This window comes from Muntiacus reevesi, chromosome 1, assembly GCF_963930625.1.
Source record: "Muntiacus reevesi chromosome 1, mMunRee1.1, whole genome shotgun sequence".
NCBI classification, from domain to species: domain Eukaryota; kingdom Metazoa; phylum Chordata; class Mammalia; order Artiodactyla; family Cervidae; genus Muntiacus; species Muntiacus reevesi.
The window spans coordinates 65257509-65281748 of NC_089249.1; the positions used below are offsets into that span (position 1 = coordinate 65257509).

The 24240-nt window shown below is 39.4% G+C and overlaps 1 protein-coding gene across 3 annotated transcripts in view; it reads left to right on the top strand.

Moving 5' to 3' along the window:
* Positions 1-17236, top strand: part of TIPRL (TOR signaling pathway regulator) — a 58623-nt gene extending 41387 nt beyond the window's left edge. For 2 of the 3 annotated variants that reach the window (XM_065946406.1, XM_065946387.1), the window contains 3 exons: positions 11022-11117; positions 14093-14155; positions 15089-17236. In XM_065946406.1, the coding sequence (XP_065802478.1) occupies positions 11022-11117; positions 14093-14155; positions 15089-15232 (303 nt within the window). In that variant the 3' untranslated portion in view covers positions 15233-17236. The remainder of the gene's footprint in view (positions 1-11021; positions 11118-14092; positions 14156-15088) is intronic. The other variant, XM_065946397.1, reaches the window with a different exon arrangement.
* The last annotated feature ends 7004 nt before the right edge of the window (positions 17237-24240 follow it).

Here is a 24240-nt window from a genome sequence, read left to right on the forward strand (position 1 = left end):
CAGTTTTCTGGAAGAGTTTGAGTAGAATAGGTGTTAGCTCGTCTCTAAACTTTTGGTAGAATTCGCCTGTCAAGCCATCTGGCCCTGAGCTTCTGTTTGTTGGAAGATTTTTTATTAGAATGTCAATTTCCGTGTTTCTGATTGGTTTGTTCCTATTTTGTATTTCTTTCTGGTTCTGTTTTGGAAGGTTATATATACTTTTCTAAGAGTTTGTACTATCCAAAATGCAGTACTTGGGAGCAACCTCAAGAATGACAGAATGAGCTCTGTTTATTTCCAAGGCAAACCATTCAGTATCACAGTAATACAAGTTTGTACCCCAACCACTAAGGCCAAAGAAGCTGAAGTTGAATGGTTCTTTGAAGACCTTCTAGAAGTAACACCAAGAAAAGATGTCCTTTTTGTCATAGGGGACTGGAATGCAAAAGTAGGAAGTCAAGAGATACCTCGAGTAACTGGCAAGTTTGGCCTTGGAGTACCAAATGAAGCAGGGCAAAGGCTAACAGAATTTTGCCAAGAGAACACACTGGTTATAGCTAATGCCCTCTTCCAACAATACACGAGATGATGACTCTCCACATGGACATCACCAAATGGTCAGTACCAAAATCAGATTGATTATATTCTTTGGTTCCAAATTGGGAAAGGAGTACATCAAGGCTGTATATTGTCACCCTGCTTATTTAACTTATATGCAGAGTACATCATGTGAAATGCTGGGCTGAATGAAGCACAAGCTGGAATCAAGATTGCTGGGAGAAATGTCAGTAACCTCAGATTTGTAGATGACACCACCCTTATGGCAGAAAGTGAAGAACTAAAGAGCCTCTTGATGAAAGTGAAAGAGGAGAGTGAACAAGCTGGCTTAAAACTCAACATTCAAAAAAAATAAGATCATGGCATCCAGTCCCATCACTTCATGGGAAATAGATGGGGAAACAATGAAAACAGGGACAGACTTTATTTTTGGGGGCTCCAAAATTGGTGCAGATGGTGACTGCAACCATGAAATTAAAAGATGCTTGCTCCTTGGAAGAAAAGTTATGACCCACATAAACAGCATATTAAAAATCAGATGCATTTCTTTGCTGACAGAGGTCCATCTAGTCAAAGCTATGGTTTTTCCAGTAGCCATGTTTGGATGTGACAGTTGGACTGTAAAGAAAGCTGAGTGCCGAAAAATTGATGCTTTTGAACCGTGGTGTTGGAGAAGACTCTTGAGAGTCCCTTGGACTGCAAGGAGATCCAACCAGTTGATCCTGAATGAAATCAGTCCTGAATATTCACTGGAGCGACTGATGCTGAAGCTGAAACTCCAATACTTGGCCACCTGATACAAAGAACTCAGTCACTAGAAAGGCCCTAATGCTGGAAAAGATTGAAGGCAGGAGAAGAAGGGGACAACAGAGGATGAAATGGTTGGATGGCATCACCGACTCGATGAACATGAATTTGAGCAAGCTCCAGGAGTTGGTGATGGGCATGGAAGCTTGGTGTGCTACAATCTATGGGGTCGCAAAGAGTTGGACAGGATTGAGCAAATGAACTGAACTTGAAAAATTTATGCATTTCTTCTAGGTTGCTCATTATATCAACATATAGATGCTGGTAGTAGTCTTTTATGATACTTTTGTATTTCTGTGTTGTGTGTTGTAATTTTACCTTTTTCACTTCTGATTTTAATGATTTGAATATTCTTTCTGTTTTTCTTGATGAGTCCAGCTAACCATTTGTCAATTTATTATCTTCTCAAAGATCCAGCTTTTAGTCTTATTGATCTTTGATATCGTCTCCTTCATTTCTTTTGGATTTATTTCTCTGATCTTTATGATTTCTTTCCTTCTGCTAACTGGGGTTTTTTCATTCTTCTTTTTCTAGTTGCTTTAGGTGTAAAGTTAGGTAGGTTGTTTGATGTCTCTTGTTTCTTGAGATAGACTTGTATTACTCTAAGCTTCCCTCTTAGCACTGCTTTTACTGCATCCCATAGGTTTTGAGTTGTCATGTTTTCTTTTTTTTTTTTAAATTATTTTTATTAGTTGGAGGCTAATTACTTCCCAACATTGCAGTGGGTTTTGTCATACATTGACATGAATTAGCCATGGAGTTACATGTATTCCCCATCCCGATCCCCCCTCCCACCTCCCCCCCCACCCGATTCCCCTGGGTCCTCCCAGTGCACCTGGCCCGAGCACCTGTCTCATGCATCCCACCTGGGCTGGTGATCTGTTTCACCATAGATAATATACATGCTGTTCTTTCAAAACATCCCACCCTCGCCTTCTCCCACAGAGTCCAAAAGTCTGTTCTGTATATCTGTGTCTCTTTTTCTGTTTTGCATATAGGGTTATCATTACCATCTTTCTAAATTCCATATATATGTGTTAGTATGCTGTAATGTTCTTTATCTTTCTGGCTTACTTCACTCTGTATAATGGGCTCCAGTTTCATCCATCTCATTAGAACTGATTCAAATGAATTCTCTTTAACGGCTGAGTAATATTCCATGGTGTATATGTACCACAGCTTCCTTATCCATTCATCTGCTAATGGGCATCTAGGTTGCTTCCATGTCCTGGCTATTATAAATAGTGCTGCGATGAACACTGGGGTGCACGTGTCTCTTTCAGATCTGGTTTCCTCAGTGTGTATGCCCAAGAGTGGAATTGCTGGGTCATATGGCAGTTCTATTTCCAGTTTTTTAAGAAATCTCCACACTGTTTTCCATAGTGGCTGTACTAGTTTGCATTCCCACCAACAGTGTAAGAGGGTTCCCTCTTCTCCACACCCTCTCCAGCATTTATTGCTTGTAGACTTTTGGATAGCAGCCATCCTGACTGGCGTGTAATGGTACCTCATTGTAGTTTTGATTTGCATTTCTCTGATAATGAGTGATGTTGAGCATCTTTTCATGTGTTTGTTAGCCATCTGTATGTCTTCTTTGGAGAAATGCCTGTTTAGATCTTTGGCCCATTTTTTGATTGGGTCATTTATTTTTCTGGAATTGAGCTGCAGGAGTTGCTTTTATATTTTTGAGATTAATCCTTTGTCTGTTGCTTCATTTGCTATTATTTTCTCCCAATCTGAGGGCTGTCTTTTCACCGTACTTATAGTTTCCTTTGTTGTACAAAAGCTTTTAAGTTTAATTAGGTCCCATTTGTTTATTTTTGCTTTTATTTCCAATATTGTGGGAGGTGGGTCATAGAGGATCCTGCTGTGATTCATGTAGGAGAGTGTTTTGCCTATGTTCTCCTCTAAGAGTTTCATAGTTTCTGGTCTTACATTTAGATCTTTAATCCATTTTGAGTTTACTTTTGTGTATGGTGTTAGAAAGTGTTCTAGTTTCATTCTTTTTACAAGTGGTTGACCAGTTTTCCCAGCACCACTTGTTGAAGAGGTTGTCTTTTTTCCATTGTATATCCTTGCCTCCTTTGTCAAAGATAAGGTGTCCATAGTTTCGTGGATTTATCTCTGTGCTTTCTGTTCTGTTCCATTGATCTATATTTCTGTCTTTGTGCCAGTACCACACTGTCTTGATGACTGTGGCTTTGTAGTAGAGTCTGAAGTCAAGCAGATTGATTCTTCCAGTTCCATTCTTCTTTCTCAAGATTACTTTGGCTATTCAAGGTTTTTTGTATTTCCATACAAATTGTGAAATTATTTGTTCTAGTTCTGTGAAAAATACCGTTGGTAGCTTGGTAGTGATTGCATTGAATCTATAGATTGCTTTGGGTAGAATAGCCATTTTGGCATTATTGATTCTTCTAATCCATGAACATGGTATGTTTCTCCATCTGTTTGTGTCCTCTTTGATTTCTTTCATCAGTTTTATAGTTTTCTATGTATAGGTCTTTTGTTTCTTTAGGTAGATATACTCCTAAGTATTTTATGCTTTTTGTTGCAATGGTGAATGATATTGTTTCCTTAATTTCTCTTTCTGTTTCATGTTTTCAATATCATTTGTTTCTAGGCCTATTATGATTTTCTTTTTTATTTCTTCAGTGATCTGTTGGTTATTCAAAAGCATATTGTTTAGCCTCCATGTGTTTGTGCTTTTTCTAGTTTGTTTTTTTTTTTTTCTGTAGTTGATATCTAGTCTTACAGTGTTATGGTCTGAAAAAAATGCTTGAGATGATTTTGATAGCTTATGGTGAACGATGTTGGATCTCTGGTCTCTGAAGAAGACTTAGCTTTGGAACCAAGGACCAAGCTTAATCACTCAGAGCTTTTGTTGGCAGAAGCTTTATTACAGTGAGAAAGGACAGAGAAAGCTTCTGACACAGACATCAGGAGGGGGATGGGGAGTGCTCCGCTCACTATGCTTATCAAGTCTTACACACTTTTACCAGACTCACTTCCACAACATAAACCTTAAATTAACAAGCCTAGAGGTAGACCCACTCCCACAACTAGGTCTTAAGATAACAAGATTAGTCAAAAGGTTCTTGATAAGAAGGAGAAGGTGTCCTGGAGCAAGATACATTGTTGTTATATAATCATTAGTACAGAGTTAAGGAAAAACATACCCTTGACCAAGAAGAGTTGTTTTGTCTAGATCTGGGCTTAAACAAAGTTAGTCTTAAAGATTGTTGTTGTAACAACTCAGAGTTTAAGATAAAAAGTCTTATGTGACTAAGACAAAGCAGTGGAGAAAAGAAAAACTTTCTCCTCCTGAGGGCCCTGGACCCCTTCCTCCTCCTTAGGAGCCCCAGACTCCTTATCAACCTACCGAAGAATTAACTCTCTCAGCTCCAGTTTTTTTGTTTTTATTTACCAAGGCTTGATTTACAGCCCAAGATGTGTTCCATCTTGGAGAATGTTCCATGTGCACTTGAGGAAAAAGTGAAATTGTTCTATTGTTTTTGGATGAAATGCCCTGTAGATACCAATTAGGTCCAACTGGTCCGATATATTGTTTAAAGGTTGTTTTTCCCTATTTTCTGCCTGTATGATCTGTTCGTTGGTGTGAGAGGGGTATTAAAGCCCCCCACTATTACTGTGTTACTGTTGATTTCCCCTTTAATAGTTGTTAGCATCTGCCTTATGTATTTAGGTGCTCCTATGTGCATATATATTTGTAATTGTCACATTTTCTTCTTGGATTGATCCCTTGATTATTATGTGGTGTCCTTCTTTGTCTCTTGTAACAGTCTTTATTTTAAAGTCTATTTTTATTGCTATTCCTGCTATCTTTTGATTTCTGCTTTCATGGAATATCTTTTTCCAGCCCGTCACTTTCAATCTGGTCTGAGGTGGGTCTCTTGTAGATAGTGTATATAGTGGTCTTATTTTTGTATCCATTCAGCCAATCTGTTGTCCTTTGGCTAGAACACTTAGCCCATTTACATATTTGATTAACGTGGGTCTTGGCATGTTTCTCCTTGGGTTTATCCTGTATGGTGGAGAAGGAAATGGCAACCCACTCCAGTACTCTTGCCTGGAAAGAGGCAGAGTACTGCCTCCTGGATGGAGGAGCCTGGTAGGCTACAGTCCATGGGGTTGCAAAGAGTCGGACATGACTTCACTTTCTCTTTCACTTATCCTGTATGAAACTCTCTGGGTTTCCTGGACTTGGGTGGCTGTATCTTTTCCCATTTTAGGGAAGTTTTCAACTAAAATACCCTTAAATATTTTCTCTTGCCCTTTTCTTTTATCTTCTTCTGGGACCCCTATGATTTGAATATTGGGGTGCTAAATGTTGTCCCAGAAGTATCAGAGACTATCCTCATTTCTTTTTTATTCTTTTTTCTTTAATGCAGTGTTCAGTGGTGTGTTTTAGGGTGTTTATGGGATCAGTATGGCTTTGGGCAGCCTGTCTGCTAATGTGCCAGGGTTGTGCCCCTCTTTTGCTGAAGGATTGGCATGGGGTGTCCAGCACTGGAACTTGCTGGGTTTTAGGTGTGGCTTGGTCTTAGTGTTGAGATGGAGGCCTTTGGGAGGGCTCTCACCTATTAATGTCCATGGGGTCAGGAGTTTTGGTGATCCAAAGTCCTGGGAGTCAAGCCTCCTGCATCTGGGGTTCAGGTCCGACTCCTTACAATAGCATCAAGATTTCACAGTCCACATAGCACAGAAGACAAAGTGCCTAGACTAACAGTGAAACAGCTCTCAAAAGCCAAGAATACCCAAAGAGATTGGCACACTGACATAGGAAAAAGGAGAAGGAAAATGAAGAAAAGGGGGTGACGAAAGACTGTGAAGTGGAGTCGAAAGACAGCAATCAAGCTAGTGATCAAACCCCTCAGTGAAAATAGATAGTAAAAATTAGACTGTTAAAGATACAAAATTAAAAACAAAAAATCAAAAAACAAAAATCAGAAACATGGAATTTATTTAAAAAATAGAGGTTTTTTATGGAAAAAATAGGTTATAAAAATAAAAACTAAAGGATTAATAAATAACCATATTAGGACAATATGAGAAAATAATTTTTTAAAAGGGGTAAAAACAAATATATATATATATATATATATATATATATAGAGAGAGAGAGAGAGAGAGAGAGAGAGAGAGTGATAGTGAGAGGAATGTCCAAATGAGCCTTCCTTTGTCCTGCTCCAGTCGATTTGCCTACCCAGAAAGGCCTCCAGTATTTCTAGAAAGATCTTGACCTGTTGTGGGCATCTTCCGTTGCTCCAGTTTGTACTTGTTCTCAAAATCTACAGTTGCCTCTAAAGCTTACGGCCTCAGGCTTAGAGTGGAAATGTAAACCATTGCACCTGCCACTTCCAGGGCAGTTTCTCCTTCCTTCCTTTGCTTACACAGCCACTGGCGTTCTGCTTTGGTTTGGAGCCCACCTCTCCTTATAAGGTGCCTTACCTCTGGAAGAGGTCAGTTTTCATTCTGATCCCAAAGAAGCAATGCCAAAGAATGTTCCAGCTAGTGTACAATTGAGCTCATTTCACATACTAGCAAGGTCATGCTCAAAATTCTTCAAACTGGGCTTCAACAGTACATGAACTGAGAATTTCCATATGTAAAAGTTGGATTTAGAAAAGGCAGAGGGACCACAGATCAAATTGCCAACATCCACTGAATCATAGAGAAAGCAAGGGAATCCCAGAAAAACATCTACTTCTGTTTCATTGACTATGCAAAAAACCTTTGACCTTGTGGATCATAACAAACTGGAAAATTCTGAACGAGATGGGATTGCTGGACCACCTTACCTACCTCCTGAGAAACCTTTATGCAGGAAAAGAAGCAACAGTTAGAACTGGAACATGGAACAATGGACTGGTTCAAAATTGGGAAAGTAGTATGTCAAGGCTATGTATTGTCACCCTGCTTATTTAACTTATATGCAGAGTATATCATGTGAAATGCTGGGCTAGATGAATCACAAATTAGAATCAAGGTTGCCAGGAGAAATATCAACAACCGTAGATGTACAGATGATACTATCCCAATGGCAGAAAGTAAAGAGGAACTAAAGAACCTCTTGATGAAGGTGAAAGAGGAGAGTGAAAAAGCTGGCTTAACACTCAACATTCAAAAAACTGAGATCATTGCATTTGGTCTTATCAATTCATGGGAAATAAGTGGGCAAAAAATGGAAACAGTAACAGACTTTATTTCCTTGGCTCCAAAATCACTGTGGACAGTGACTGCAGCCATGAAATTAAAAGATGCTTGCTCCTTGAAAGAAAAACTATGACAAACCTAGACAGCATATTAAGTATAGTCAAAGGTATGATTTTTCCAGCAGCCATGTACAGATGTGAGAATTGGACCGTAAAGAAGGCTGAGTGCCAAAGAATTGATACTTTCAAACTGTGGTACTGGAGAACACTCTTGAGAATCCCTTGGACAGCAAGGAGATCAAACCAGCCAATCTTTTAGGATTCTCTTTAGAGAATCAACCCTGAATATCCCTTGGAAGGGCTCATGCTGAAGCTGAAGCTCCAAGATTTTGACCACCTGATGTGAAGAGCTGACTCATTGGAAAAGACCCTGATGCTAAGAAGGATTGAGGACAGGAGGAGAAGGGGGCCACAGAGAATGAAATGGTTGGATGGCATCACTGAATCAATGGACGTGAGTTTGAGCAAATTCTGGGAGACAGTGAAGGACAGGGAAGCCTGGCATGCTGCAGACCATGGGGCTGCAAAGAGTAGGACACGACTTAGCAACTGAAGAAAAACTGCTTGTAAGTCTCTCTTCTGTGTCCTTCACCTAGACATGAGGGGGTGAAAATAGGAGCTTATTAGGGCTCACTTGCTCAGTTGTGCCGGGATGGGGGAAGGGTAAGGCAGATGTTGTTAGGGTGTGTGAGGAGTGCTCGCCACAGCTGGTCCTTGCTTGGTCCCTGTGGGAGGTCCCCAGTCTGAGGCAAGTGGTGCACTTGCCCAGGGGAGTTGGTTCTGGTGCTTGGCAGAGTCATGCTGCTCAGGCTCCCAGGAAGACGTGGGTAGCAACCCTTAACCACTCACAACTTGGCGGTAGATGCAATCTCCGGGTTCGGGACCTTAGTGGCCCTCTACCTTCCACTTCTGGCATTTGCACCTGCCTCTCTGCCTCTGGGGCCATAAACCACTGCCATCTTGCCCCCATTTGGTATTCACTAGGGTTGTGTCCTTTTTTCTGTGAGCGTGCAGAGCTAGAGTGAAGCATTAGAGTCTTCCCATGGGAATGATCTTTTTCTTCTCTGGCAATTTCCCAGGTCTGCCTCTGCAGTGTCTTGTTAGCGCCCCCAGAGTATCCTCACAGCAGTCAACCCTGATCCTTTCCCTGAGGACCAATCCCCAAGGGCTGAGCCTCTGCACCCAGCCCCTACTCAACTGTGGGGAGACGCGAGTGTGAGCTGCTTCTTGGCTGGGAAGTGTCAACCAGTGCAGTCTCTGTGGTGATTTTCTCCAGTTTGCCTTCAGAGCACCTGGCTTGCTGTGCTCCCCTCTGAGGTTCTGAAGCTTCCCCCTGACCCCGCCTGTGAGGGGGTGTCCTAGTGTGCAGAAACTTTTCCTACTTCATAACTCCCTCCCCGGGAGCCCCCCAGGGGCTCAGGTCCCCGCCCGGAACTCCTTTGTCTCCCTTTTTGCTTTTATCTTTTGCCCTACCTTATTCTGAGGAGATTGATTTGCCTTTCTGAAAGTCTAGGGTCCTCTGTCCTCATTCAGAAGATGTTCTGTGGGAATTGTTCCACGTGCAGATGATTTTTTTTGATATATTTGTGGGGGAGAAGTTCATCTACCTGTCTTGTTCCTCAGCCGTGTTAAAGCTCCCTCCTCTGAGTTTTCTTAAATCTCATTAAGTTTCTTCACAATAGCTACTTTGAATTCTCTATCAGTTAGATTGAAATATTCTGTGACTTTAAGTTTGGTTTCTGGAGATTTGTCATTTTCTTCTTGTGGTGTAGTATTACTATGGCTCTTCATGGTGCTTGATGAAGTGCTCCTCTGTTGGTGTCTTTAAATAACAAGTTAAAAGTGAGAGTGCTTTCTTTTGTTTTCTGGTAGGTGGCACTATTGACTTCTGTCCCTCTTGACTTCCCCGGTGGCTCAGATGGTAAAGCGTCTGCCTGTAATGCAGGAGACCCAGGTTCAGTCCTTGGGTTGGGAAGATCCCCTGGAGGAGGAAATGGCACCCCACTCAAGTACTCTTGCCTGGAAAATCCCACGGACAGAGGAGCCTGGTGGGCTGCAGTCCACGGGGTCGCAAAGAGTGGGACAGACTGAGCGCCTTCACTTTTCGCTTTCAGGCGGCACTGTAACACACGCTCTGGTTTCTCTTGGCTGTGCTGCTTCTGGTCGTGTTTGAGAATTGGCGCTCTCCATACATGGTAAGAGTCATGGCGCTATGCCTTCTTTGGCTCTTCTTGTGCCTCTGGATTAGCTACTGCTTTGCTTCTGTTGGAACTGCTGTGTCGTGGGGATGGTGGGCTCTCCCTCATGTCTGGAATCCCCGAGACATCGGCTCTGCCCTGGAGGAGGACGATGATTGGAGGGGAGCAGGGTTGTGCAGTCACCTCCACCATGTTGGGTGTTGTGAGTGTCTTGGGCTCTGCCGTTGCAGGCTGGGGGCAGGTCTTTGGGTAAGTCAGCCGCTGGAGGCATAGAGTCCTAGGCCCCGCTGCTACTGCTTCCCAGGCACCTATGCCCACAGGTACTCCCACATTCAGGACACCAAAGTCATGTGTGCCGCTCCCCCTGCTGCTGGGGTTTCTGAGGCTGTGGGCTCAGCTATCACAGACATAAGGCTGGGATTGCAGGCACGGACTCCACTGTTCCTTTGGTTCTGCCCCTCCATATGTTCCAGTACACCCACCAATAGATGTATAGATGTGTGGAATTCTCCACTGACCGGTTGAGTTGGGCACAGGCATACTTTTGCTCAGTTGTGGATGTTTTGCAGGTTGTAGACTGAAGGGGAGAAACAAAGGCAGCCTTGTTCTGTCAGCATTCCTGTGAGGTTTAAAGACCTGGAGACCCCACGCCCTATCCACCCCCTCCCTTCCTGACACCAGGACCCACACTCCACTGATTCTGACTTCCTTCAGTGGTAATACTTGGAAAACAGAAATGTGTAGATGTGACACCGGTCAGAGATATTGAGAACATGTTATAATGATCTCATAAACCAGACCTTGGCAGTATAAAATAGTAAATACTTACTTGGTTGTGTTGAATTAAACCCATACCATTAAAGGCCTCTTGTCTTTACGTAAAGTTAATGAAAGATGAGTAGCAACAAAGAACTAGGTTGTTTTCTCATTTTTATATTATTGATATTGACATTTACTATAAGTGTCATTTTTTTAATAGTGAACATTATAATTTTCATATTATTTAGGTATGTTTTAAGTCTTTAACCTCATTATCTTTTGACACAGAAAAAATATTTTTCTATTACAGGAAGCTGTTTATGTTATGTTACATAATATAAACAGGTTTTCAGTTTTGGTTGGAACTAGGGCAAAGACCTCTTCTATTTGAGAGATTTTATGCCTTAAAATTTTTTTTCTTTTAGCAAATTAATAAAATATTTAATTTTCATTAAAATATTGATATACTTTTTTTCTTTTCCAGAGAGTAATGCCTTCTAGCTTTTTCTTGCTGTTGCGATTTTTCTTGAGAATTGATGGGGTGCTTATTAGAATGAATGACACAAGACTTTACCATGAGGTATCTCTTTTTATTTAGAGAATATACTAGTTAATATTTGGTTTGTTCATGTTACGTTGTCAGTCTGACAGTTTGAAATTCAGCAGTGCTTTATATTATATGGTTATCCATCTAATCTTTAAGATTGAGTGTTTCACATTCACTGTTGACTGCACAGTTATCAAAACATTACATCTTCTTTTCCAAAAGTTCTAGTAGCTGAAAATGTTTTTCTAATAGGTATTTCCATTAAGGGGAGCCTAATGCTTTTTTAAAAAAAATTGTGTTTACTCTGTTTAATCTGTTTCAGAAAACTATCCCTTAACTCTTACTTTTTTTTAATAGTATAGTGTTGTTTATGTGATGTCCTGATATTAGAAATATCAATCACATAGCCTCCAGAAATTTGTATCATCCCATCATTTTAATAGTTGTTTTAATGCTTGGAAGTTCTGTGTTCTATTTCAAGGAATTGTTAACCTACAAGATTCTTAAAAAATAAGTGAAGAAAGTATAGGGAGGCTTAATTGAGTCATAAAAACTCTTCTAGTAGCTTATAGCAGCCTATCCTTTTTTAATGAATTTTTGACATCAGATTTGTGATCATACAGAATGATAAATAAAAGAAGAGACCACCAGAATGACAAATGAGAGAAGACCCCACTAGTATCAGTCACAGTAATTGTAGTAATAGTTAACTTTCCTAATAATCCTATAAAATAAATATTATCATTATCTCTGCTTTATAGCTGAGGCAACTAAGGCAAAGAGAAATTAAGTAAATTGCCTAAGTTATACAATCAACAGGGCTTCTCTGATAGCTCAGTTGGTAAAGAATCCACATCCAATGCAGAGAACCCAGTTCGATTTGTGGGTTGAGAAGATCCGCTGGAGAAGGGATAGGCTGCCCACTCCAGTATACTTGGGCTTCCCTTGTGGCTCAGCTGGTAAAGAATCTGCCTGCAATGCAGGAGACCTGGATTCAATCCCTGGGTTGGGAAGATCCCTGGAGAAGGGAACGGCAACCCACTCCACTATTCTGACCTAGAGAATTCCTTGAACTGTTCAGTTGCAAAGAGTCGGATGTGACTTTCACTTTCACTTTTTTGCATACAATTAACAGGTGGCAGAACTGGGTTTTGAACCCAGTAAGATAGAATTGGATTGGTATTTTCCTTTTTTTATGGCCACAATATGTGGCCTCTTGGATAGCTCCCCAACCAAGGATTGAAACCCTCACCCTGGCTACCTTCAGTGGTAGAAGCTTGGAGTCTTAACCACTGGATCACCAGGAAAGTTTCTGGATCTTTTTCTTTTCAAAAGTGATAGCAAAGTACTAAAAATAGGCTATATTTTACTGCCTCAGAAAAAAATGAAATTTGCATTTTTAGAAATGCTTGCACTTTAGCTCAGAAATGTTGATTTCTTTTCAGGGTTTATCCTCAAGAAGATTCTTATATTCAGTAACCCACAAATTTCAATTAGGCAGATGTATAGAGTTGTATCTGTGTGTGTATATATGTGTGTGTGTGTGTGTGTGTGTGTGTGTGTGTGTGTGTGTGTGTGTGTATGTATGTATTCATGGAAATACTATTGTTTGTAACAGTTCAAGGAATTTCCAGGCAAGAATACTGGAGTGGGTTGCCATTTTCTTCTCCAGGGGATCTTCCCAACCCAGGGATTGAACCCAGGTCTCCTGCATTGTAGTCAGATGCTTTACCATCTGAGCTACCAGGGAAGCCCCAAAGGAAAGAAAGAAGTGCTTTAATAACCATTGAATGAATATTGATTAAATGGCCATTTATATCCTGTTAACGTGCTACAAATAGACTGCCAGATATTTCTCCAGCAAAATTGGATTTATTCAGGATCAGCTGAAAATTGCAGTTTGGGATCTGTAACCATGGTGAGCCATGTGCAAGTCCCTGCCTGGCAAGGGAAGGAGAATACTTATATAGACTGGAAAAGGAAGGTGGGATGGCTATAGGAAACTGAGAGTCCATGACCTTCCATTGGCTGATTCCTTGCCAGAAACTAAGAGGAGTCTTTCTTTTTTTTGTTGGGCTTTGCTATGGTTGCAGGATGTGAGAGCTCCCCGTTTTAGTCTCCAAACTGTATTTAATTGAGATTTCTATTTTTAATTTTTTACAATTCATATAGTAGAAAATATTCAACCATTAAAATTAGTGGTTGATTTGAAGAGATGTGCAAATTAATATTGACTTTTAAGGTGCAAGTATGAATATAAGATTTTCTGTAGAGATTTCTAAATGTTGAGGATAGTGTTATCTGTAGAATTTGTGATTGTTGATGATTTATACTCTTATGTTTATATTATTTGATTTTTTTACAATGAGCATCAATCTTTTTGTTGATATAGAAGATTGAAACTTTAAGGGAATGTAATCTTGTGATGTTTTTCTCTTATTAAATAATGTTTACCAAAAACCAAATTATAATAAATTGCTTTCTAAAACCTCCCTTTAAAAAATCTTAAATGGGAAAATTGAAGTATTGAAAAAGTGACTATAAATAAGCAATTTAACAAATTTTTAGAAATAGGAAAAAATAAAACTTGTTTAAGCTTTCTTCTTTTTTTTGAATATAAGGGTAGTCACAGTTATGTAGGTAGATGCTAGTATAGCTTAAGGAAAAGGTGTGGCTCCAAACTTGAAATGATATTTAGATCTCTAACATATCTCATTACAAATACATACATTTTCTTTCAGAGTAAAACCTTTGCTTGTGTTTCCCTTACATGATAATTATTAAATATGTTTACATATGTGTATCTGATATTACTGTAATTTATACAGATTGGAATTAATAATTCAGAATTCTTGAATTAGTTATCTCACTGTAGAATTAGCTGGTCTCGCCAGACTTAATGCTACTTTCACAACCTGTTCTAAAATGCAGGCGATTATATTTAATAGGAAAGATTTTGTAAATCAATATAAATAAATTTATTGTGATTTTTTTATTTTTAAATATAGGCCGACAAGACCTACATGTTACGAGAATATACATCACGAGAGAGCAAAATTGCTAATTTAATGGTACAGTACTTAAATTTTTAAAAGTTAAGTTTTAATGTTTTATTTTAGGTATGGTATTATCCCTTGTCCCACCCATCCACCAAACCTGTATCCCTAAATCCATTCATTAACCTAATAGGTAGGTAAATCCTGCTGAAGTGTATATTTTTCTGGTACTTACCGCAATTACAGTTAGAGTTGTTAGGTATCTTAGTCATCTTCCAACCCAATATCCACTTGTATTCTGGAAAAACTGAGAGCCAGAGGTGTGACTTACTCCAGCTCTTACAACTGGTTGGTGGTGGAGCTGCAACAGGATGTTCCTTCTACTACTTATTTTGGGGGGCATAATACCCTCTTCTTGTTTTTGCTCCCCTGGAACTTGTAAATGGCTTCTGCAAGTCTACAGGAGTTAATAATGACTTGTTTAAAAAGTGATACCTTCCTGCTAAATTGATATTTTTAAATTCACCCTTAGTGCTTATTTCTATCTGTATGTATTGGGTTGGCCAAAATGTTTATTTGGGTTTTGATGATGTTATGGAAAAATCTGAATGAACCTTTTGGGCAACCAAATAGAATATATATGAGTTAGAAAAGTTACTTAGAGTCTATTGTAGACTACATATTGGCATCTAACTGAAGACTGGCACTTTCAGGATACAAAAATAGCAGGAAAAGGGAATTGGAATAAGATGTATTAAATTCTTAGAACATTTAATGATGCATTATAAATGACATCTCCCTATGATTTTTGAGGAAACCCTGTAGTAACAGAGCTAAATGAGTCAGTAACAAGAGATATTATTAGGAGTACCTAATGATGTTCCTTATATACATATACTGTACCTCATTTTAAAATTCTCATGCTTTAGGAATGCTTGAGCCAAAGCATTTCCAAAATTATCAATGTAGTGACTTCATATATGCTAATATGATTTATGTATTTCCTAGCATGTTTCACCTTCCCTCTTCACGGAACCTAATGAAATATCACAGTATTTACCGATAAAGGAGGCAGTTTGTGAGAAGCTAATATTTCCAGAGAGAATTGATCCTCACCCTGCAGACTCCAAAGAATGTACACCTGTGGAATAGAATGTGTTATAACATATACTCTCTGTGAAATCTGACTGGCTATTTGGAGGGGGGTATTTTTATTTTGAGAATTAATTGCCTTGTCTATGTGCAGATTTTCTGTAACCTTAAAGGAAAAAAAAATAAAGGATTGTTGCAGGCAGATTCCACTCAACTGCTGTTTGAACCCTGTCTTCAAATTCATATTCCAGGAATTTATATTCTCTGGAATTAAGTTCAGATTTCTAAATTGTAACAAAGCGGAGTCTCACTAAGAAGGTTATGTGTGTATGTTTCTGAAGGAGTGAGCACAACCTGCATCTATCCTGAAACTCTGTCTTCTGCCATGAGGAGAGGTTATTTTAAATCACTCAAACATAGCACAGTGTGGCTTTCATTGGATTCCTAATCATGCACATTGATGTAGCGTAGTGACTCTTTACCTTGTTTTTTGCCTTCTAGGAAATTGATCTGTGCCTAGGAATTAAAAAAAAAATTATCCCTTAAATTTTAAATTGGCTTTTGAAGTTTAAAGAGTCAGACATAGAACCAAATAAACTATATTTTTGGAAAACGTAAGGTGTTATGTCCATGGAAACACATGAACGTGGTTTGCCACTAACAGCTAGGGTATCAGAGCTGTCTCCTTCCATCTTTAGGTGCTTTTTCTGTATTTGGAACTGTTTGTACTGACATATGTTCTACTTCCATCTTTCACTGGATATTGAATTTGATATTAGTCCTAAAAAGTTTGAATTAAAGTGGATTATTTTAAGTGAACATTACATCAACCCCTAAAGCAATCAGATTAATTTTCTGCTTAAAATATTTGAAGGGTAGCTGTGGAGGAGGAGGAGGAGGAGGCTTATTTTAAAGTCTAAAAGCCAGTTTTTTGGTTTTTTTAAGATTCATGTTTTTAACATTACAGAGGATCCAGGAAAATGTAATTAATTAGGACAAGACCTCAGTAGTACAGAAAGTACACAGAGGTAAATTAAAAATCCATTTGGTTATTTTGATAACCTTTAAATATTTTATATTCTTTTCTGCCTTTCTAAATGATCTCTATAAAGTAGAAAGTAGTTATAAAGCACCAAGTAAGAACTTATTTTAAATGGATTTTTAAAAATATTTTATTTACAGGGCAGGGGAAAAGAATTACCCTCTCCCCCCCACTTTTTCTAGTTTGAAATAACTATTGTACATATTTCTACTTGATGCATAAGTCATTAAAGAAGAATATTTAATTGTAAGTATTAGAAAGACTCTTCAGGTATTAGCCTGAAGATAAATTTTAGTGAAACAAATACAATTGAATATTCATCATTGCTCAGACTCTGGCGTATTGTTGTGTGTTTTTTTTTTGTGTGTGTGCTAATTTTATTAGCTAAATTTAGTCACAAATAATTTATGTATCTGTGTTCTGCTTCATCAACCTACAAGGTATAAAAAAATCAGGATTTTTTTGGCTATAAGAAAACACATGGCATGCTCATTGTATATTAAATACATCTGTACTTAGTGTTTCCTCCTAGATTCGAAAAGAACAGACTCTTTAGCTATACAAATTATAAAAAATGGAAAACTTAAGAATATTCATGAGTTGAATTAGTTGAGGTTTCTAGGTGACAACATATTATACATATATTTTTAACTTAATTCAGATACCTTAGTCACAAAATAAGTCTTAGATTACTTATTTTAAGAATCCATTATTAAAACTTGTAGAATTGATCTTTTTATGGAGGGTAGGAAGTGGGTAGGATGAGGTGGATGGATAAACTTATAAAAACTTCATTGGCTTAAGAATACCAAGAAAACTTGTATTTGCCCATTGCTAAACAAGACCTATACCATTTTATATTTATTTGTTCCAAGTGTCTTTTTGTAAGAGGAGAATAAACAATAAGTAATTACTGATCTGTGTTTTGGTATTTCATTTTATTCCATTTTTCTTGAAACTTAATTAAAAATGGTTTGTGTACCTTTCTTGTTTGTGCTTTATATTAAAAAAAATATTTATTTGATGCATTGTGTCTTAGTTCTGTAGCACTTGGGCTCCAGAGTGTGTGGGCTTTAGTAGCTGTGGCATGCGGCCTTAGTTGCTCCAAGACATGTGAGGTCTCAGTTCCCCGAGCAGGGATCACACCTGTCTGTGTCTCCCGCACTGCAAGGCAGAGTCTTAACCACTAGATCACCAGGGAAGTACCATGCTATAAATGTTTGTGGTAATGTATCATTCCATTTCATTTTCAGTGCTATATGTCCTTTACGGTGCTAGATACAGGGATCACAATAATGAAGAAGATACTTAGCGCTCTGTATCTGCTGGTCCGACATCTGCAGATTCAGCCAACCATGGATGAAAAATATTGAAAAAGAATTTCCAAAAAGCAAAACATGAATTTGTTGTGTACCTACCAGCTATTTACATAGCATTTATGTTGTACTTAAAGCTATCTACATAGCCTTTACATATTGTAAGTGTTTAGAGAGGACTTAAAGTGTGTGGGAGGATATGTGTATAGGTTATATGTAAATACACCATCTTGGAGTGTGCAGTCAAATGGGACTTAGGGAGCATCACTGCAAACAAAGCTAGTGGAGGTGATGGAATTCCAGTTGAGCTACTTCAAATCCGAAAGGTGATGCTGTGAAAGTGCTGCACTCAATATGTCAGCAAATTTGGAACACTCAGCAGTGGCCACAGGACTGTGGCCAGTTTTGAAAATGAAAAGGTCAGTTTTCATTCCAATCCCAAAGAAAGGCAATGCCAAAGAATGCTCAAACTACCGCACAGTTGCACTCATCTCACATGCTAGTAAAGTAATGCTCAAAATTCTCCAAGCCAGGCTTCAGCAGTATGTGAACTGTGAACTTCCAGATGTTCAAGCTGGTTTTAGAAAAGGCAGAGGAACCAGAGATAAAATGGCCAACATCTATTGGATCACCAAAAAAGCAAGAGAGTTTCAGAAAAACATGTATTTCTGCTTTATCGACTATGCCAAAGCTTTTGACTCTGTGGATCACAATAAATTGGAAAATTCTGAAAGAGATGGGAATACCAGATCACCTGACCTGCCTCTTAAGAAATGTATATGCAGGTCAGGAAGCAACAGTTAGAACGGGGCATGGAACAACAGACTGGTTCCAAATAGGAAAGGAGTACATCAAGGCTGTATACTGTCACCCTGCTTATTTAACTTATATGCAGAGTACATCATGAGAAACGCTGGGCTGGATGAAGCACAAGCTGGAATCAAGATTGCTGGGAGATATATCAATAACCTCAGATATGCAGAAAGTGAAGAAGAACTAAAGAGTCTCTTGATGAAAGTGAAAGAGGAGAGTGAAAAAGTTGGCTTAAAACTTAACATTCAGAAAGCTAGGATCATGGCATCCGGTCTCATCACTTAATGGCAAATAAATGGGAAACAGTGGCTGACTATTTTGAGGGGCTCCAAAATCATGGCAGATGGTGACTGGAGCCATGAAAGTAAAAGATGCTTACTCCTTGGAAGGAAAGTTATGACCAACCTAGACAGCATATTAAAAAGCAGGGACATTACTTTGCCAACAAAGGTCCATCTAATCAAGGCTATGGTTTTTCCAGTGGTCATGTGTGGATGTGAGAGTTGGACTATAAAGAAAGCTGAGCACCAAAGAATTGATGCTTTTGAACTGTGGTGTTGGAGAAGACTCCTGAGAGTCCCTTGGACTGCAAGGAGATCCAACCTGTCCATCCTAAAGGAGATCAGTCCTGAGTGTTCATTGGAAGGACTGACGCTGAAGCTGAAACTCCAATTCTTTGGCCACCTGATGGGAAGAGTTGACTAATTTGAAAAGACCCTGATGCTGGGAGGGATTGGGGGCAGGAGGAGGAGGGGACGACAGAGGATAAGATGGCTGGATGGCATCACCAACTAGATGGACATGAGTTTGAGTAAACTCTGGGAGTTGGTGATGGACAGGGGGGCCTGGTGTGCTGCGATTCATGGGGTTGCAAAGAGTTGGACACGACTGAGTGACTGAACTGAACTGAACTGTATGTTAGTTTCCAGTTTTTATTTATTTTGCATGGTTCAGGTAACTCTATTGATTTCCTCAGTATGTTCAGTTAATATTTCTTTAGTGACAATCTATATGCCTTGTCTTATAATAATGTTAGGTAGTTAGAATAGGAAAAAGGAGTCCAAAATGGCAGAGGCTAAAAGACAAAGGGAAAAACCCATGAAAAGGGAACAAAGTAAAAATCTATGGACCGGAATGAGACCCTCAGTGAAATAGACACGCCTCCTTCCTTAAGCAACCTGGTGGTCCCCGGCTCCTGCGAGGTCACCATATTGATGACGGACTTGGTGCGGACACCCGATCCACATAGCGTGCTGCAGCCCAGAACTGCGGGGCTTAAGAAATCCTTCAATTTGTGCTGGGGAACTATTCCCCAGTGAGACATGTCTATCCCACAGTGTAATTACTAGGCCCATTTAAATATACCAATGTATATACTTTTATCAAAATTCCATTAACTTTTACACATTGAACTTTAGTTTTACTAGGATCCCATCAACAAGTTTTGGTCTCTAAGAGTTTAGTTTTGTTCCCTGTCCATTATACTTACTTTACATAAAAAGCTCTGGAATCCCCAGAGTGAGGTTGAGCCAAGAAGTTCAGGCCCTTTGGCCTAACTGTCTCAAATAGTCAAATAGTGTAAAATTTTTGAGCCCCTTAAATATATAACTTAAAACTGGGGTAAACAGAACAGACTTGTTTGACTTTTAATGTTAGGGAACAGTAGGGTGTTCTTTTTGGTTCATTTAACCTTAGGTAGGGGACACAAGTGGTTTCTGCTGGTACCAAGGCTCTGGATCCTTGTAGAGTTCAGGTGGAGGAGGGGAATCTGCTCTGGATCCCTTCATGGGTCAACAAACTTGACTAAAAAGTAGTCACAACCAGAAGTTGAGAGTATGTTTTATCTGGTGGGAATTTTTAGGACTTCAAGCCCAGGAGACAGCATCTCATGTAACCTTGAGAGAACTGTTCTGAAGAGGTAGGGGGAGGAGTCAGGTTATATAGAAGCTTGCAACAGGGGGCAGGTAGTCTGAAGATAAAAAGATTATTGTTAATTAAGGAAAAACATATCTCAAGTTAACAAATTTAGTGTTTTTCTATGTATGGGAAGATGCAAGAGTCTGGGTCTACTGAAACCCTTACTTTCATATGCCTGTCAGTTATCTGGGGCCAGCATCCTGCGATTTGATTTTTCATGATTTGATTCTTCACATCCTAGGGAATGGCAGCAGCTGGTGATGACAGCTTCATGGGTTCTGGATAGCAGATATTGTTCTTCCTGGGCTCAGAAATTCACATTGGATGGCTAGAATCCGTGATGGCTGTGACATCCTTGTTTATTGGTATGGCAGAAAATACTCCATCTCTCTCTCTCTCTCACACACACACATACACACACATATTGTCTTTCAGATTCTTCCCTGTGCAATACAGTAGGTCTTTGTTATTTATCTGTCTTATATGAAGTGAAGTCTTTTCAACAAATGACACTGGAAAAACAAGACATACACAGGCAAAAAAATAACCTTATCTCATGCCATGTACAGAAATTAAATTATAGACATCAATGTAAAATCCAAAATTGTCAAAGTAAACAAAATCTTTGTGATTTTAGGTAGGCAAAGACTTCTTCAATAAAAAGCACTGAACATAGACAGAAAAAAATGATAAAATGACCTTCATTAAAATGAAAAACTACTCTTTCAAAGATATTGTTGAGGATATCAATAGATAACCCACATACTGTAGAAAAAATTTGTAAGACAATTATCTGACCAAAGGACTTATATCCAGAATATATAAAGAACTCAATAATAAGACAAATGCTCGAACCAAAAAAGTATGGGTGGTAAATAAGTATATGAAAGGATGCTAAAAAACATCAGTTATGGGACTTCCCTAATGGTCCAGTGGTTAAGAATCCACCTTCCAATGCAGGGGATGTGGGTACTAAGATCCCACATGCTGTGGGGCAACTAAGCTCTTGTGTTGCAACTAGAAAAGCCTGAGCACCACAGTAAGAAGCCCCCATGCCTCACAACTAGAAAAAGCCATGCCCCACAACAAAGACCCAGGATAGCCACAATTAAAAAAAAAAAATCATCAGTTATTAGGCAAATATAAATGAAAACTTCAATGAGATATCATTATGCTTAATAGAATCTGGAAACTATTCTGAGGACTTGACATTTAAGCTAAAACTTGAAGGATGAAGATAATTTAGCCATGTGATTTGTTTTGGGGGTGGGAAGAGCTTTCCAAGAGAGGAACAGTATGAGAAGAGTCCTCCAGGTAAGAAAGTCTGGCAAATTCATGAAAGTGGAGAGAACTGGGTTGTTTGAACACAAAGTGAGGTTAAAGAAATTGATTGAGTCCAGATCATTTAGGAGTTTATGGTTCATGTTTAAGGAGGACAGATTTCAATGCAGTGAGAAACAATGAAAAGTATAGACGCAAGTGATCTGATTTATATTTTACATTTACTTTAGCTGTGACGGGGGATGGGTTGAAGGTGTGAAGAGACAAAGCAGAGAATCAATTAAGGAGGCTGTAGCAGTAAGACAGGTGAGTGGCTGATGCCATTTGAACTAGGGTTACACTGTGGAGGGACCTATAAAAATCAGAATGAAGTCTAATATACACCTTCTATTTCTGTAACTCAGCTTGCTCCTTGCATTATCACATTGATCACGTAATTTCAGGGAAATGGAAACTTACAACAATGTTAAGAACTAAAGCTTATCTTGCCCCTGCTTTGCAGCTGCTCAATCCCTATAATCTTGCTTAGTCATGCTTGTCTGTGAAGGTCAGGTAGTTCCCCGACCCCTCCCCATCCTGCATGTCTAAAGTGTCTAATAGAAGATATAGAACGCAAACCTGGAATTGAGACCCTTTAAAGGAGCTGTATACCCAACAGTCTGGGCTCACAACTTGGAGTGTTAACTCCTCTGGGCCCGCTGGCTTAATAAACTTGACTTCCCCAACTCTCTTGAGTGTTGCTTGGTTTTTCCACAGCCAGTTTCTGCAACAACACCAGTGCCTATCAAGAAAAATGGACTCAAAGTTGAATTTATTGGGTTTTCTAAAGAACAAAATGAAGGAATTAGGGAGGATGTTCAAGTTTTTGTCTTGACTGAGTAGGAAGATATTAGTGCTATGACATGTGATGGGACCAGAAATGAGGGACAAGTTTAGAGGAATGAAATTTCTGTTTGAATACTTGAGATATGAAGTGCCTAAGAGAAGTCCAAATAGAAATGCTTAATGTGTGTTTTAATGAGTAATGAAATCTGTAGCTCAAAAGTTGTCCGAGCTGGAAATCGGGGATGTTATCACCAATATAGATAACATTTAAAGTCATAGTAATGAACGAGATCACTTTGAGAATTTTTAAAGGAAATTAAGAAGGCCTTACTGGCTTTCAGCCAGCAAGTAGGTAGCAACCAGGGGAGAGTGGTAGAAGTCAAGGGAAGAGCAGAATGTTTAAAGGAAGGAGCTATCATCTGTGTGGAATGCTGTTAAGGGGACTATTGATAGTAAGAGGACAGGCATTTCTAATGGAAGCTTGGAAGTATAGCTGGTTTTGATAGTTTAGGGGGAGTGATGATGGCACAAGCCAGCATGGACTGTGAAGAGCAAATATGGTGATGATAGAGTTTTCAGCAAAACTGCTTTAACAGAAATGGGTTGGTAGCTGTGGTGTTCAGTTCAGTTCAGTCACTCAGTCGTGTCCAACTCTTTGCAACCCCATGAACTGCAGCACACCAGGCGTCCCTGTCCATCACCAACTCCCGGAGTCCACCCAAACCCATATCCATTGAGTTGGTGATGCCATCCAACCACCTCATCCTCTGCTGTCCCCTTCTCCTCCTGCCCTCAATCCTTCCCAGCATCTGGGTCTTTTCAAATGAGTCAGCTCTTTGCATCAGGTGGCCAAAGTATTGGAGTTTCAGCTTCAACATCAGTCCCTCCACTAAACACCCAGGACTGATCTCCTTTAGGTTGGACTGGTTGGATCTCCTTGCAGTCCAAGGGACTCTCAGGAGTCTTCTCCAAAACCACAGTTTAAAAGCATCAATTCTTTGCGGGAGACAGTCATGTTTATGTCTATGAGAATAGTCCAGTAATCAGACTGGTGATTCAGAAGAGGATACAACAAGTGGAGCAATCAGAGTTATTGTAAATGAAGCAATTGAAAGAAAGCCTCATGCTTCATACTCGCTTATCAGCCATTTCTCACAGTAATTTTGTAAAGAATAATTAAGTCTATCAAAATAAGTTTCCAGATAACACTGGCTTCAGAAACCAGGAATTATCTAGTTTTTTTCCTTACATGCTTCCCTCAGGCATTTAGAGAACATCAAAGTCTTTCCCTAATCTTTCCTAGGAGTGTGAACTTAGCTGTCCCTAGAATGTGATAGTCCTATAGATGTGAGGCCTGTTACTGCTTTAGGGCTTTGCTGAGTTGCACTGTATCTATTAGATGAGGTGATGCATATGGGAAATCTACCTGTGCTGGTATCATCTCAATTCACGTCTTTAGGGGTGTGGGTTTTCCTCTTCAGGTTGTATGTAGGGCTCTGGCAGAAAAACACCCATTTGACTGTGAGGGCTGGACTAGTGTTACAGTGACAGGGCTGTGTGGGTATGGGATTTGACTTTGTCAGAGATAGAAATAAAAGTCCATTACAGCAAATACCACCCCTGTCTTGGTTTGGGTTTTCTCCAAAGCATAGCCTGAAACCAGCGCTTAGATGCCGGTAGTTGGGAGATGATCTCAGGAAGAACAAATAAGCAAGAAGATGGAGAAAGGGAGATAAGGGAGGCCAGGCAAAATGAGGTGTAATGAATTAGCAGGTTGCCTCTTGCTGGAGACTTCTGAGATGCTTTGTGGGACATGTCTTAGATTGTCCTAGCACAGGAGAAGGACCTGGGGCATTTATCATCCCAACTTCCTG